At 36.1% G+C, this 15,806-nt stretch overlaps 1 protein-coding gene across 5 annotated transcripts in view; it reads left to right on the top strand.

Moving 5' to 3' along the window:
* LARP4 (La ribonucleoprotein 4) overlaps nt 1–15,806 on the top strand; it is a 48,026-nt gene that overhangs the window by 27,727 nt on the left and 4,493 nt on the right. For all 5 annotated transcript variants that reach the window (XM_081934604.1, XM_081934608.1, XM_081934605.1 and 2 more), the window contains 11 exons: nt 698–834; nt 2,915–3,018; nt 3,544–3,654; nt 5,790–5,843; nt 6,465–6,674; nt 8,452–8,555; nt 10,767–11,000; nt 11,094–11,142; nt 13,588–13,746; nt 14,844–14,962; nt 15,326–15,494. In XM_081934604.1, the coding sequence (XP_081790730.1) occupies nt 698–834; nt 2,915–3,018; nt 3,544–3,654; nt 5,790–5,843; nt 6,465–6,674; nt 8,452–8,555; nt 10,767–11,000; nt 11,094–11,142; nt 13,588–13,746; nt 14,844–14,962; nt 15,326–15,494 (1,450 nt within the window). The remainder of the gene's footprint in view (nt 1–697; nt 835–2,914; nt 3,019–3,543; nt 3,655–5,789; nt 5,844–6,464; nt 6,675–8,451; nt 8,556–10,766; nt 11,001–11,093; nt 11,143–13,587; nt 13,747–14,843; nt 14,963–15,325; nt 15,495–15,806) is intronic.

Raw genomic sequence — 15,806 nt, forward strand, 5'->3', positions numbered from 1 at the left:
TTCTTGGGGATAAATAAGTTGAATACTTTAATTTTAAATACAGTTGCCAAAGATGTTCAAAGTAAAACCTCAGTTTTCTGGACTGCAATGCAATGGGGTTCACATGGAAGAGACCAAATTCCATTGCATTTTACATAATTGGTGTAATTAAGTCATTACACAAATGATCCAAATTTGCATAATTTCACATTAATGACTTAAAATGCATATTTTTGTTGCTGTAATAATGTATTCTTTAATACAGTTGATTCAGAGAAATAATGGATACCCTTTCCATCCAGGTTTTTTATTTTTTATTTTGCTAAAACAAGGTTTGCTGCAAGCTAGTCGGGAATGATATTAATAATTTAGTATAGTGTATTAATAAATGCTTGCCAGAATCAGCTTGGAACAATGTGGATGATGTGATGTGGGAGCAAAGAAATACTTAAAATGTTTATAGCCATTTACTTTTCCACCCTAAATCTGAAACTATTTTTCAGTAATAATATCAGATTATATTGTTATGGTGATCCTTTAATTTGGGAATGTGATCAAGATTTTATTTAAAAATAATACCTCCTTTAAAAGTAGCTGGGTGTATTATTAACTGCTTAAACTGTTTCTGGATTAATACGTTAATTTCTTTTGAAAAGAAAATAGTACCGGTATTTGTTTTTTAAAAAGTTAAGTAAAATGTTTATTAACTTATTTCCAGTGAGAATCTATCCAAGGATCTTTACTTGATGTCTCAGATGGACAGTGATCAATTTATTCCAATATGGACTATTGCCAATATGGAAGGAATTAAGAAACTGACAACCAATATGGATCTTATTGTGGAAGTACTAAGAGGTATATAAAAATCTCATTTCTGTGTGAATTCTATAGAATTATTATTCTATATAAATCTCTTGTCCTGACCTTGTTATTACATAGAAACAGATATAGAGGTATTCCTTGTTTAGCAACTGCAGGGACCAGTAGTTCTGTCTTTAATTGATGATGTTATTAAGTGGGAAATCACATGTCTGTGACTGTTTTCATTTTCCTCTGTCGCCCATCCTTTGGAATGATCACTCTGGCACTTGGATAATTAGCAAGAAGGGAATTGATGTTTTTAGTTACAAAAAGGGATGACAAAAATAGGTCAGGTACAAGAGAGGCTAACTAGATATCTCTGCCCTCCCAAGTTTAGGAAAAGGAAAAAAAACAATCTCTTTGGTACCTGACCATTTGTTCTCTCCATTCCCCTTGCAGAGTAAATAGATTTGAGAGAAAGGGATTAAAAGAGTTAGCAGACACACTGGATTGTTTGTGTATATACTCAGAATTGCCACCAGTGCATTCCTTTCAATATGTATTCCTCATTGTGTGCCTGCTAACCCTCTTGTAACCCTTTCCTCTCCCATCTTGGCAGATTAAAAAAAAGTAAAAGAATCCCTGTGGATTTTACTCTGCTAGTTGTTGCCGACTATAACAGGCGGTAATTTCTGTTTCAAGGCCATTGAGCCAGCACTGTCTGAAGAAATTTCTGTGGTCATGTGGCCAGCATGACATCACATAACACTATTAACTCTCTGAAAGGGACAGAATATAAAACCAACCATTCAGCAGGCACAGGATGGCATATGGACTACAATGGCAATCGTGACTAAGGCATACTATGAAGGCATAAATGCAGGCATTGGTCGTTAAGCTACTTGTTCAGCACTATCCTAACTTTGAATGGTTGCTGAATGAGGCAAGAGATAAGCAAGGTTTCTCTGGATTTAAAACCAGTCATTTAACATTTCCAGTTGTCATAAAACATCTCCCCTGCCACTCATAGTGGTTGCATCTGAGTAATTGACAACTTGTTTATACTTATAGCAATAGCACTTAGACTTATATACTGCTTCACAGTGCTTCACAGCCCTCTACAAGCGGTTTACAGAGTCAGCATATTGCCCCAACAATCTGGGTCCTCATTTTTATCGACCTTGGAATGATGGAAGGCTGAGTCAACCTTGAGCTTGGTGAGATTTGAACTGCCAAATTGCAGGCAGCTAGCAGGCAGCAGAATTAGCCTGCAGTACTGCATTCTAACCACTGTGTGGCTCTTATGACTGTTTACCAAGTGCCCCATCATCATGTGATAGCCATTTGCATTTTTTTTCTGCCAGCTTCTCTAGAAAGTCAATGGGAAAGCCAGCAGAGAAGGTTGCAAGCTATTACTGCCTGCCAAGAGGATTCCCTCTCATCTCTGGGGACTGGCTAAAGGAGCAGCCTGCTAAGAGAAACAGAACTCCTTCAGCAGGGTGGAGAAATGAAGCTCAGGTCCCACAGGTTCCATTCCCACAGTCCACCAGAGAAGTTCTCTTCCCCACACAAGGAGAGCTGAATTTCATATAAATGTGGAGCTTAGATCCTGAAGGTCCACACTTTGTTTTGCAACCCACCAGAGAAGTTTTCTACCATGTGCAGAGGGGAGCTAATTCCAGCAAGCAGTTCTTTTGCTGTGTCTGCTTAATGACCCAGAAGATTGCTTATGACTGCAATTGGGAATGCTGGGTTTGCAGTTACTGAGTAAAGCAGTCACATGGGCGTCTTGCTTAACTGCTTTGCTGAGTGACTGAGATTCTGTTCCCTATCCTGGAAATAAATTGAGGACTACCTGTAGTTAACCAAAGATGTATTTTCTAAAAATATACCTGAAACTTGCCCCAGTACAGAGTATTATACCCATAAATACAGAAAATTATTTTAGTGGCATACATAAAATCTGTTGTGTTAGATGACGACACTCTAACAGAAGAATGAGCAGCATTACATACATTGAGTACTAAACAATGACCATATTGTTTTAGACTAAGTTGAAATCTGAAGAAAGAGATTTTCATCATGCTTTCTCGGTGTATTTTCAATAAACAGAGTTCTGTTCTGTTTAATTTAGCTTCTCCTATAGTCCAAGTGGATGAACAAGGAGAGAAAGTTAGACCAAATCATAAGCGTTGCATTATTATCCTTCGTGAGATCCCCGAAACTACACCAGTAGAGGTAAGTGTCTTTTAAAATGTAAATATGACAGTGTGAAAACAAGTTCATTTGTAGGACAATAACCAGTAGGTTAAAGTAATGTTTATATTTGATACAAGTTTGCAACTGAGAGATGATAATGTATTTGAGCTACATCTTGGTTTTGAGTTAGATTTGAGAGACTAGAAATATTTGGCAATGATTGTACTTTTAAAATACCTGTATTGTTTACCACATTCTTGTAGTAAGTAATGTAATTTGCCGTTTAAAAAAGGTATCATGTCAGCATTGCTAGTGGGTAAAGAATAATGACTTTTTCTTAGCTATGACAGTATTTTTTATTGTTAATTTCCTAGGCACTTTAATTTGGAAAGTCACAAAATGATTTTATATACTTAATATTAACCATTGTTTGGAAATTAAAATGAAAACAGTAATTTTCAAACTATTGTTGCAGAAATTAAAATCCCCTGCAGCATGGATAGGATTTTTTAAACATAATTGTTAATGTATTTCACTGAAATAGTCTTTATATATTTAATCCAGGAGGTAAAAGCACTGTTTAAGAATGAAAGCTGTCCCAAAGTTATAAGTTGTGAATTTGCTCACAATAACAACTGGTACATTACATTCCAGTCAGATACTGACGCGCAGCAGGTAAGAATAGGATGTGTTCTGAATTTCATTTCACTAATGAATTCTATCTTTTTCTAGTATCTCAAATAAGTCAAAGCAGTTTGAAATTCTTGCTTTTAAATATGTCAATTTAATAAAAATAGATTGTATTTATAAATTCAGAAACATAGGCAGAGCAAAAGCATTGGGATCTTAATAAAGCTTATAGGAAAATACTTTATTAAGACTATGAATAAACAACCTACTCTTAACTAATAGCACATATGCAAACATGTTCTTGCTATCTTCCCCTTCAAGCATGTTCTTATACAGTTAATCTGAAAGTGGTTGGAAATATTTTAGTGTTTGGTCTCTTCAGTGTGGCAAGAAATCTTTTTGTTGTCCAAAGCTTGCAGTTGGAAATGCAAACTGCTTTTCATAGAAGTCCTTTTGTTAAACAGGCACATTGGATTTTAGACTCTTTCAGCATTTCTATAGATTGCTGCTCTTCAAATTAGGTGCATAAGATTTCTGCAGCTCTACAGATGTGCTGGTATTTGCAGCTTTGAAAATAAAATTATTTAGAACATGGTCAAATCAAGACTTTTATTAAACCAAACAAAACAAGACCCCCATTTCTATGAAATGTCTTTGCTGTATTAGAATCCTGTTTGATGTGACCTGTTATATTTTGTGCTTTCTTTGAATCTCACTAATGGCTTTAGGTCTGTATGTAATTTCATTCTGGAATTTTCTCTAGTTTAATTGAAAAGTAATAGCCCCTTTCCCCTAAACTATATATCTAAAACCAAGTTCAGCAAAATTCTGTTTTTTGTTATTCTGATGACCTTGTGAGGATGTTACATTTTGGTCTGAGATTTTTCTTCCATTCATTCTCTAAAAGCAAGCAAAATAAACTGTTAGGATTCTTGGTTATATTTCCCAGCTCCCAGATGTCTAGTTTTGCTTTGGAAAAATCATGCTCCTTGTCAGAATTGCTTACTACAGACGTATGGGTCAATTATTTTGACTTTATCCTAGTTTACAGGATTCCAACCTCCACTCATTCATACCTTCCAATTTCACCAAAATAATGTAAAATGGCAAAGCATTTGAAATCTTATGTTGTCTGCACTCCATTTGGGCCCTATTACCCAAGCTTAGCAAACAATACCTACGCTGATTGCAGCCCATTAATTGCTGCTTAATCCTACCTAAGATTCCCTGATGCCATCTATCCCAGCAAAAAATCTCTTTCCTCCACTTTCAGTATTCTAAAAGTTAAGAACGTTGATAATTGTAAGCAGCTAGGTGATTGTAAAAAGTCAGTAAATGACAGAAGATGTGCCACTGCACACATTGCTGTTTTCCAAAAGTCCAAATGAAATACTTCCTGTCCCAGGATCATAGCTATGGTTTCTTCAGTTCCACTGATCCATTTGGTATACCTCTTCCACTTTCTTTAGCAGTCATTTCGCAGCAAGAACAACTTGTGTTCATCTGAAATGTGAAATCAGGAGAACTTCCCAGCAGGTTGGTGTTGAGGGGGGCCTCACTCAGAATGTCACTGTGCCTGAAAGTCAGACCCTATATATACACAACTTATATGTAAAATGTAATAGGTATCTCCCATCCAGTTTGGTGAGACATTGTGAATCTCAGACACAGTGCTGATTCTTCTTTTGGTAGAATTGTGCTTTCCTTTGCCCTCCCCTCTCCCATCGGGTAAGCTCTCTAATCTCCCATTGCTCAGCTAGAGAAAATTCCAGAACTTTCAGATGCATTAGTTTTGAATACACTGATGACATTGAATTTCAGTTATAGGTAAGCTAGCTGTTGTTTTATCATTTATCTTAGGTATATTGCTTTGCACAGGTCTTTATTTCTGGGATGTGATTTATAACTTTAAATAGAGAAAATTACTGTTTATTTGTTTTAAAGAAAAATCTACACATGATTTTTGAGAAAAGATTTGTTTCAGAAAATATGGGAAAGGAAGGTGGTGTAATTTTCTTAATGCTTTAATAAATATAGCAAAGTTGAAATGTTGCAGAAGTAACAAAAGAGTGCTGTAGAGTTACTTATATTTCAGTTTGAGATCAATCCTGGAAGTTCTTTAATGTTTTTGAAAATGTTGTTATACTGATCTGTCATTGGATATTTTTATATCTGTGCAGGCTTTTAAATATTTACGGGAAGAAGTTAAAACCTTTCAGGGCAAGCCAATAATGGTAAGCTTTATTATCGTATGTATATCTCAAGTTATAGTGTAATGCTTAAACTGTTAAATTATACTTCTAACTACTTAATCACTATTAGATTTTCATTAGTATGATTATCATAACGTTTATGATTGTTTTTCTACAGGGTGTCATAGATGTAATATTTTGAAGCACCAACTTTAGTTCTGGTTTAATTCAAAGTTAGCTATGTTACGGTTAACTATGAATAAGATTACAAAGGATTATTTCTCATATAATTTTGTGGCAGTTTTAATTGCAAGATTAATCTTGTCATGATAAAATCTTGATAAAAATTGAACACGAGGAACTAAAAAGAGAAGAAATATTTGTTCCAGACAGTGATTGAAAGTGTATCTATTAAACTGAACTGCAGTTGCTCCCAATGCATTCTGCAAAGTGGTTCAGCAAAGAATATAAGTTGGTTGCAGAAATAATCAGGAACTAATTTGAATTGGCATTTTTAATTGGAGATCCCCAAATTTTAACAGAAGGTAAAAGTAAAGCTAGAGACAACCTGTTAGGAAACAGATGGAATACAAATAGTAACATTTGTGTCCTGTAACGGTCTTGTTATGGTAAATATAGCCCAGTTTAAACTTTCTTATACAGGCCAGGATAAAAGCCATCAACACATTTTTTGCAAAGAATGGTTACCGGGTAGTGGATTCCAGTGTTTACGTTCAACCGGTTCAAACACAAGCACAGTTTGCCTCACCACTGTTCATGCAACCTATATACAGTCCTCAGCAGTACTCCATCTATAGTATTGTGCCTCAGACATGGTCTCCAAACCCTGCACCTTATTTTGAAACACCCCTGGTAAGTACCTAACGTTTGTGCTTTGCAGTGTTTGCTTTACTTCAAAACATATATATCTGTCTTAAATAATACCAAGTCCCCTGTCCCGTAATGAATGTCTTTTGACCCTCATACAGCATTTAATTGGTGTTGGAGTTGCATATTCTACTTTTTGTGGCTTGGGGAGTGGAACACTGATAACTCCAGGAAATTAAACATAGTCATTTAAATTCCAAATAGAAAATATTTATGCTTATAGCTAAGTGGGGTTTCCAGAACCATGTAGATTAGCAGTGCAACTATTTGGCAGACAAAAGCATTCTTCACAAATTCGGGATGTTACTCTGAAACTAAAATATAGTGGCACAAATTAATCATTATCAAATATATAAACAACTATTTTCATTACAGGTAGTCCTCAACTTAAAACAGTTCCTTTAGTGACTGTTCAAAGTTACAACAGCACTGAAAAATGTGACTATTGACCAAGCATCCCCATGATCATGTGATCAAAACTCAGATGCTTGGCAAGTGGTTCATATTTATGATCAAAAGGTCATGTGATCACCTTCTGACAAGCAAAATCAATGGGAAGCCAGACTCACTTAACAACCAGGTTACTAACTTATCAACAGCAGTGATTAACTTAACAACTATGGCAAGAAAGGTTGTAAAATGGAGCAAAATTCACTTAACAAATGTCTCACTTAACAACAGAAATTTTGGGATTAATTGTGGTTGTAAATCGAGGACTACCTGTATTGATAGAACTGTAATAGAAAATAAAGTCAGATCTGTTTTAATAGTGAATATAATGAAATGCAGTTTGCATTGTCCTAATTTTATATTTTTGAACTGTTTAAATATTTGAGCTCCACAGGATTGTTGATTCCAAAGTAAAAGCTTATGTTTCATGAGCAGGTGTTTATTTTAAATTATAATCTGGTCTGCATTTATCTTTCCACTGCATTACTATATCAATATTATTTTAGAAATTATTTTCCAAAAGTAATAAATTTGAGAACACCTCCAACCAATGCATAGGCATCCAAGTTTATATTGTAACAACAATTATTGTGGAAATTATATAGGTGTAGTACTTACAGGTAGTCCTTGACTTTAACTGTAATGGAGCATGGAATTTATGTTGTAAGTCATGACAGTTATAAATCAAGGCCTTTATGTGACCAACTCAATTGTATGGTTATTTTTGCAGCACTCTTTGTGCTAATCCTGTAGTCATAAAATGGATTCATTCCTGTGGGCAGTTTTGATTAGAAACCAGCAAAATCATTGCAGTCACGTGACTGAAATGCTGTAACTGGCTATAAGGGCATGCCAGTTTCCAAGTGCCAGAAATATGGTCATGTGACCATGGTGGGAATACCCAAGGGGTGTCAAACTCAAGGTATGCGGCCGATGGGGTGCTTAGATCTGGCCTGTGGGGCTGGCCTGGAAACACCAAAGGACTGGCTCGCAGTTCTTCTGCAAGCAAAAACGGAGCTTTGGGGGCCTGCGCCCAACCCCACCCACCCCCGGCCTTCCGAGGTCAAACACAACCCTGATGCGACCCTCAATGAAATTGAGTTTGACATCCCTGGAATACACTGTCAGAACTCCAGAACGGGATCATAAGTAGATTTTGGAAGATTTTATCATATCCGTGATCATTCATTAAGCAAGAAGGATTACCTGTACTTCCTTGGTTTTAGCTGTGCAGCTGTTAAAATTGCAGTTCTGAGAATTTGTATTCAGTTGTTTGCAGTGAACCTCATGATATATGTCGTGCTTACTTCAGGCTCCGTTTCCGAATGGTGGATTTCTGAACGGCTTCAGTTCACCAGGTTCATACAAGACAAATACTGCAGCATTGAGTATAGGTCGCCCATTCCATAGAAATCGGTAAGAAAGTTGGCACCAACCTTTTTGGAAAGTAAAACTTCTTCTGTGTTTATATTGGGACAATCACCAACCTTGTTCAATAAAAGAGTGTGGTTATTTTATCTGTGCTCATAAGTGAATTCCTGTCAACTCCTGCTTCAGTTTCATATCTGTATTATATTTTGTTCAGCTTTATATTTTATTTTCTTCATATCTAAAGGAAGTAGTTTTGCTAAAATCTACAGGAAATTTAGTTGGGTTTTGAGATTGACAGCTGCAAAAAAGGCCCTTTGTTTTTGGCTTTTTTAGTCTACATATTATGTTTGATGAGAAGAATTATCTTTAACTTACTCATGGCAATATTTTGGTCTACATTTATTTTAATCTAAAACTAACTTCATTTCTTTTTAGTTAATTTCATTGTGTTGTTCTTGTGCCATATCCTTCATTGGACATTGTCAATCCATTGTGCTAATTATGATACCCAAATCAGTCTTTTATTTTTAAGTATCTCCTGACAACAGGTCATTTTAAGAAAATATTTTTGAAATATATTTTCTTGAATTGAAAATTCTTCATTTGCTCATTGCTTATAGCAAACTCCATATGAACTCTATAAGAACTCTGTGTGTTCTTATTTTCCTTAAGAAGTCATTTTTCACAGCTGTGGTAATTATTTGTTGCATTATTTTGTAATCATAAGAGTTTACCAAAATCCTGGTGTCATTGAGGCAGCCTTAAATGAAACAGAATAAATAAATAAATAAATAAATGGTGGCAGAAAAAACAGTAACACCAGTTCTGCTATAAACTGTCTTGAGTTGTAAAAGAACTTTGCTAAAGCAATTAGAAACCTATACTCACATTTTTCAGTTTGAGATTGCAACGCATAAGCTTAGCTGTTCCTTACCCATGTTTATCATTGAAATCTAATAATAGAATCGTTTGTTTTGGACCAAGAGTTTGGTGGATTGGGGCTGGGGGGAAATCCCAGAATGTGCCAAATAGGTATGTTAAACTTTTGGGAGACAAATATTCCTGTGATGTCGTAAGGTCAAAGCACTTTTTTTAAAAAGTCTGCCCGTGACAACTTGGCAGAGGTTCTTTTTGAGTGCAGTGATGTGCTATTTCAAATCTACTTAAGAATCCTTGATAAAGGATTGGAACTTCTTAAGGAGGAAGAAATATATTTGTTTTGTTTTATCCTGTGTACAGATAGTCCTTGACTTACGACCACATTTGAGCTCAAAATGTTTGTGCTAAATGAGATATTTGTTAAGTAAGTTTTGCCCCATTTTATGAACTTTCTTGCCAATAGTTGTTAAGTGAATCACTATGGTTGTTAAGTTAGTAACATGGTTATTAAATGAATCTAGTTTTCCCGTTGATTTTGCTTGTGAGAAGTTTGCAAAAGGTGATCACATGATCCTGGGACATTGCAAATGTCATAAATACAAACCAGTTGCCAAGCGCTCCAAATTTTTATCATGTGACCATGGGAATGCTACAATGGTCGTAAGTGAAAAAATTACGAGTATTTTGTCAGTGCTGTAGTAACTTCAAACAGTTACTAAGCGAATGGTTGTAAGTCAAGGACTACCTGTATTTATCAAGTAAGTTTCATATTATGCCACTGAATAGGGATAGTGGGAAAGGAAGATAGAGAGATCCTTGGTTGTCTAAAATTTAGATGGGTATTCAACCCCCAAATGAAAAAAGGAAGTATTTGATTATTATTCCTTAAATTCAACTCTAGAAGAGGAAAAGAAAAGAATTTAAGAAAGAAATGGACAAAATTGTAAGCCGAAATGGGGAGTATTTATGTAATTGGAAAATGCGAAATTGCATACTTGTATGGTCATGTCTTTCTGCTCCTAAGTATATGCTCAGTGTAATCTCTTTAAGATTCCTTCCTTCCTTCCTTCCTTCCTTCCTTCCTTCCTTCCTTCCTTACTTACTTACTTACTTACTTACTTACTTATTTACACTAAGTTAGTAATACATTTATAAATTACCTAGGGAAGAGTTGTGGTTGGATAGTTCTGTTTAGGAACTGATTTGGAGAAATGTGCTTGCCAGTTCTTGGCCAACAGATCTATATAGTTACAATAAGAAAAAAAATACTGGCACATTTCCTTGATCCTTAAGACATCAACCTCCTCTGAGTTCTTTCAGGAAATTTATTTGTGTTGTGGGAGGAATTTATTCACTTGTTTTTATATGTCAATCCAGAGTGAAGTCTCATTTCCGGTTGGCAAATAGCTCAGAACACTCATCAGAAGGACCCTCCACACTCAGTGCTGTCTCAGTAGGTGATGGACACTTGCATAGAACCACTTTACGTAATTTTCAGCCAGAGCGGCAAACAAGTACACTATCTGGACATCAAGAGCCAAGCTACACACAGAAGGAGTCTCAAATTACTCATGTAGAACAAAATGGTGATTATGGCATGGGAAGAGGCAGGTAAGCTCTTTGTAATATTATGTCATTAATTCATATCATATATGAATAAACCTAAAACATATTCACAGAATTCTTTTCTTTACTCATTTGCAGAAGAAACATTTTCAGAGGTCGGAGGAGACGGGAAGATGACCGGCTATCAGTAAGTATTTACTTTTACTACGATATCAGTCACCAGCTGTTGAGAATGATGCTAACATGAGAATTGTATGTGAATTTTAAAAAATGCCGTAGAGTGTAAAGGATTTTCCACTAAATTGGATAACAATAAGAATTCCGACAGAGTAACTTTGAGAAGTATCACATATCTTACTTTTTCTGTTTGTTAAATGTTCGTTTATATGGCTGCAGAAAAATTATCACATAAGCAAAGAAATCCACCTTATACGTGCTTGAAGCTATGATGAATCCACCCCTCCTCCCAGGTTCTTATGACCCGATTTTGAAGTTCTCATGACTGTGTGCACACACAGACAACATACATACATCCTCCTGTGGTCACATGATTATATTTTGACCACTTGGCAACCACCTTACCTTTACAATCATTTGCACCATCCTACGGTGTTTGATGTTTTTGCAGCTTCTAATATTTTACTTGTCATTTCCAGCAAAAAAAACAACCCTCCATTGGGTAAAACAGATTAGCTTACTGATCATGGTTGCTTAACAACAGCTGCAAAAGTTGTAAAAAAAATCAATTATGGTCATATGGTGACTTATTTAACACCTGCAGTGACTTATGACTATAATTGTGAGCTCAATTAAGGTCATAAGTCAAGAATTACCTATATTCTGTAATACAGATAATACCAGACTTAATCACCCAGAGTCTCTTGTTGGATGGCATATAAATTTAATAAATAAATAATAAATAAACCAGTGGTAGTCTAGAATTAGATTCTAAGCAGCAGTAATTTCTACCTAAGCTCTCATCAAAAGAACACCCTTTATGAAATTGTAAGAATTATATCCAGGCAAAATAAGTTACTCTGGGATGTCAGAAAACCTGGGAGTTTGAACTTACTGCCAAAATACATGTTTCTGGATTCATGAGCTAGATGTTTGTGATTGTTCCTGTTCTACTAAATCCTTTCTGGGATATGTTTCAAACATAGATTAATATGTCATTGTCAACATTTTTAAGCAAAGATAAGCAGTAGCATTTCAGGTTGAGTTCCACAGAATTGTCCATTGTGAAGCAGAAAGTGTAACCATGAGGTCTGTTTTCTATTTGAAGTATTCAGACTCCTGGGTTTAGAGACTGAATGTTTCACTGTCCCCCAAAATGTTTGGGGTTTTCCCCTGAATGCAGTGATGCAGCAATTCTGGGGATGATATAGTTTCTTAGAAAGAAGTATTCTGGAACCAGGAAATGGTTGGCAGGACTCGGAACAGGTTTTCAAATCAGAACATCCTGAATTGACACATTCTAGGAGAATAAAAGAAAAAAGAATTTGCCAAAAAACAAGAGAATATTTGTCATTGGAATAGTGAAATTAGCAATAGTAATCGAATTTAGACTCCTATCCTGCTTCACAGTGCTTTACAGCACAGTGGAGTATAACCCATTATATTTATGATAAACTAGAGAAGATGTAAAATGGGAAGACATGGGAGAAGTTTTATTGGAATTCAATTTGCTATAATTCAGTTCAGGTAATATACAAGAGGATCCTTAGAGTTGTAATCTTGAAGTAACAAATCAGGTATGCATGTAGTCCTTGACATGCAACCATAATTGAAACCAGAACTTCCACCACTAATCATGCAGTCATTAAGTAAATTGCACTCCATTTAACCACCTTTTTTCCAATCTGGCTTCCCCATTGATTTTGCTTGTCAGAACCCCCTGGGTAGGTTACAAATGGTAATCATGTGAGTCTGGGATGCTGCAACCATCATAAATACTGGTTGCCAAACACCTAAATGTTGCTCATGTGACCGCAGGGATGCTGTGTGTCATAACACCCTCCAATCTAGCTAGAGATGCCATCACAAAGAGGCCTCAAAAGAAAGCCAGGTCTCCAGCTACGTAGGACTTCAGAAGTGATCATAGGTACCTTGAATTATACTCTGGTGGAAACAAACTGGCAAATGGTGCAGTTAGAATATTAGTGTTATATATCAATATTGGGTTGTCCTGGTTAATATGAGAGTGGTTTAATTGTGTACTAATTGTAGTTCTAGGTGGTTTTTAACAACAGCCCTATGAAGAGTGCATTAAGTAATCCACTCTTAAGGACCAAAGCCATGAGTGAGTCAATGTTGACTACTCTAAAATTGACATCAGTCCATCACCAAACTGGGCAGAGGCCCTCCTGACCATAGCTTCGACTTGCTCCATTAAGAGTAGTGCATAACCTGTTGACATAACAGCTGCTTCTGACACAAGCTTATCTAGAGCTATAACAAATAATATCCTAGAGTCATTCAGCTTTTGAATCTTCAGCCATTCCAGAATTGCCGATGCTAAATTGCTCCCTAATAATTGGGATTGGATACAAGCATCCGATGGCATTTTCTAGCTTTTGCAAATAAGATTAATGAGAATATAACATATTAACATGCTTCTTCTCTTTTTTAGCGACCTCAGGCTTCAGTTGAAACCAAGACTTTGACACCAAAGTTTGACTTGCTAGCCTCAAATTTTCCTCCATTGCCAGGCAGCATGATAAAAACACAAGGAGATCCTGTTCTGGAGAATAGGATGTCAGATATAGTTAAAGGAATAAGCAAAGAAAAGGTACTTAATTGTATTTTTTCACATTCTCTCTCTCTCTCTCTCAATTTTAATCTTGCATGACCTTTTTTTTACCGTTACATTATTTGACAATGTTAAACATGCTTAATTCATCCCTACTACATTTGCTTGAATCCCAAACAATAAATATTATTTATATTACCTTATCAGAGCAAGAGCAAAACTGATAGCCTTTTGCAAAAGTTGCTGTTTGCTTAATTTATATATAAGTATATATTGTAAAATTCAAGAAACTAAAGCCTTAGTATATTCTGGGTTTTCACCAGTACAGTGTAGGAAAATGAAATTTTATTCTAAGGTGTTCTTTTCACATCCAGCAATAAGCAAAAATTGTTGAAAAACATGGCTTACAGTTCTTCAGCTGTACACTACTGCCCAATAACAAATGAACAAATCTCAATTGGGACCTACAATTTTGTTGCTAAGTGACATGGTTATAATTGAAACATCTCATAACTGTGCATAACTTGTCTGCTCCGCTACATTTGCTAAGTAAATTACCTGCAGTTGTTGAACGCAAGAAGACATGAGTCTTACTTGCCAGCTGCTGGCCTTCTCAGTGACTTGGTTTGTGAGAGGCTGGCTGTGAAGCATCAACCAGTACCGTTGTGCTGATCCCCCACAGCCCCAAGCCAATTGGCACAGCCATGTCTTTAGGCCCTTAGAAAAAGATAGACTGGTTGGGGCCAACCTCACATTGGGAGTCAATATATTCCAGAGGGCAGGAGCAACAGCAGAGAAGGCCTTCCTCATTCCCCCAATATCATTGTTTTCTGTCTTCAATCTTAGATGAAGCTGCGCTAGGCCTTAAGATAGGGTTGATGGAGCCCCTTGTTCTTTTAAAAATGTTTTTGGATTGAACCTTGCTCATATTTGTGATTTATTTCCTCTTTTTTGTTATTGCACTACCAATTTTGGTCCTTGCTACTCTGGCCATAATAAATTGTCAGTCCTTGATCTCAATGCTGTGAGGTGGCTTGTGGCCTATATGATATCTAATTTTTCTTTTATGTACTAACACATTTAGTTTTTAACCTGTACTTCTGCAAACATTCTCTCTTCCCTTTTGATCTCTTTAGGAAAACAAAGATTTGACAGTTAGTTGTCTAACATCCACTCAGGAAGAGCAGGGCCAAAGTGTTGTTCAGCCTGTCACGAATGCCAGTTCTCCCTATGGGATTGAGCTTCCTGGATTAAGGTATGGAGATTGGTCTTCCAATTACAAGTATTAGCAGTAATTATTTTGTATGGCAAATACATCTTTGTGTGTTTTAGTTCTAATACCAGTAACATTGGTAACAGTTTTCTCCTAACATAAACCCCAGATAGAAAATACTATGCAAGTTTGATTCGTTTTGAATATTTTAATTCAGGTAGCTGTCTTAATCAACCAACATTGAAAGCATGAAACAAAAGTCATAGTTGCCTTTATTTCCAAAGCAGAAAATTAATCTGTTTGAAAATGTCTGTGTGCTTCAAAGTAATTTGTTGTGTTATTTTGTTTTTTAAAAAGTCTTTGAATATGCAAGATGTCACACAATTCTGTTAATGCTTTCTCTAGTGCCACTCAACAAGAGAAAAAACTAGAAGAGGTTCATGTGCACAAGGAGGCTGCAAGTCAGACTTCCCCACCTTCATCTGTATGCCCCCCCAGTACTGTAAAATCACCCAGGACAAATACCACTTCATCCACAACCAATGCAAACCCAATGCCTGCTGTAGTGATACAGGTAAGTTACTGCTTTCAATCATTTTGGATAGTTCTAATAAGCCACCTTCCAGATATAATAGAGGTACAGAATGTAACCTTTAAAAATAGCCTGAAATTAAAATGTCAGACTCACTTGGATGAAAATGTTAGAAGAACAAATATAGGTAGTCCTTGACTTGTGACCGTATTGGAGTTCTGTCCATTATAGTAGCAAGTCCTGATGGTTGTTAAGCAAGGTGCCCAGATGATTGCCTTGCTTAACGATCACTGTCCCTGCTCTCCCGAACATGATCATTAAGTAGAGAGTGGGGGTGGGGGTGGGGGGAGTGTT

Source organism: Natrix helvetica, assembly GCF_964273705.1.
Source record: "Natrix helvetica genome assembly, chromosome: 1".
Taxonomy (NCBI): domain Eukaryota; kingdom Metazoa; phylum Chordata; class Lepidosauria; order Squamata; family Natricidae; genus Natrix; species Natrix helvetica.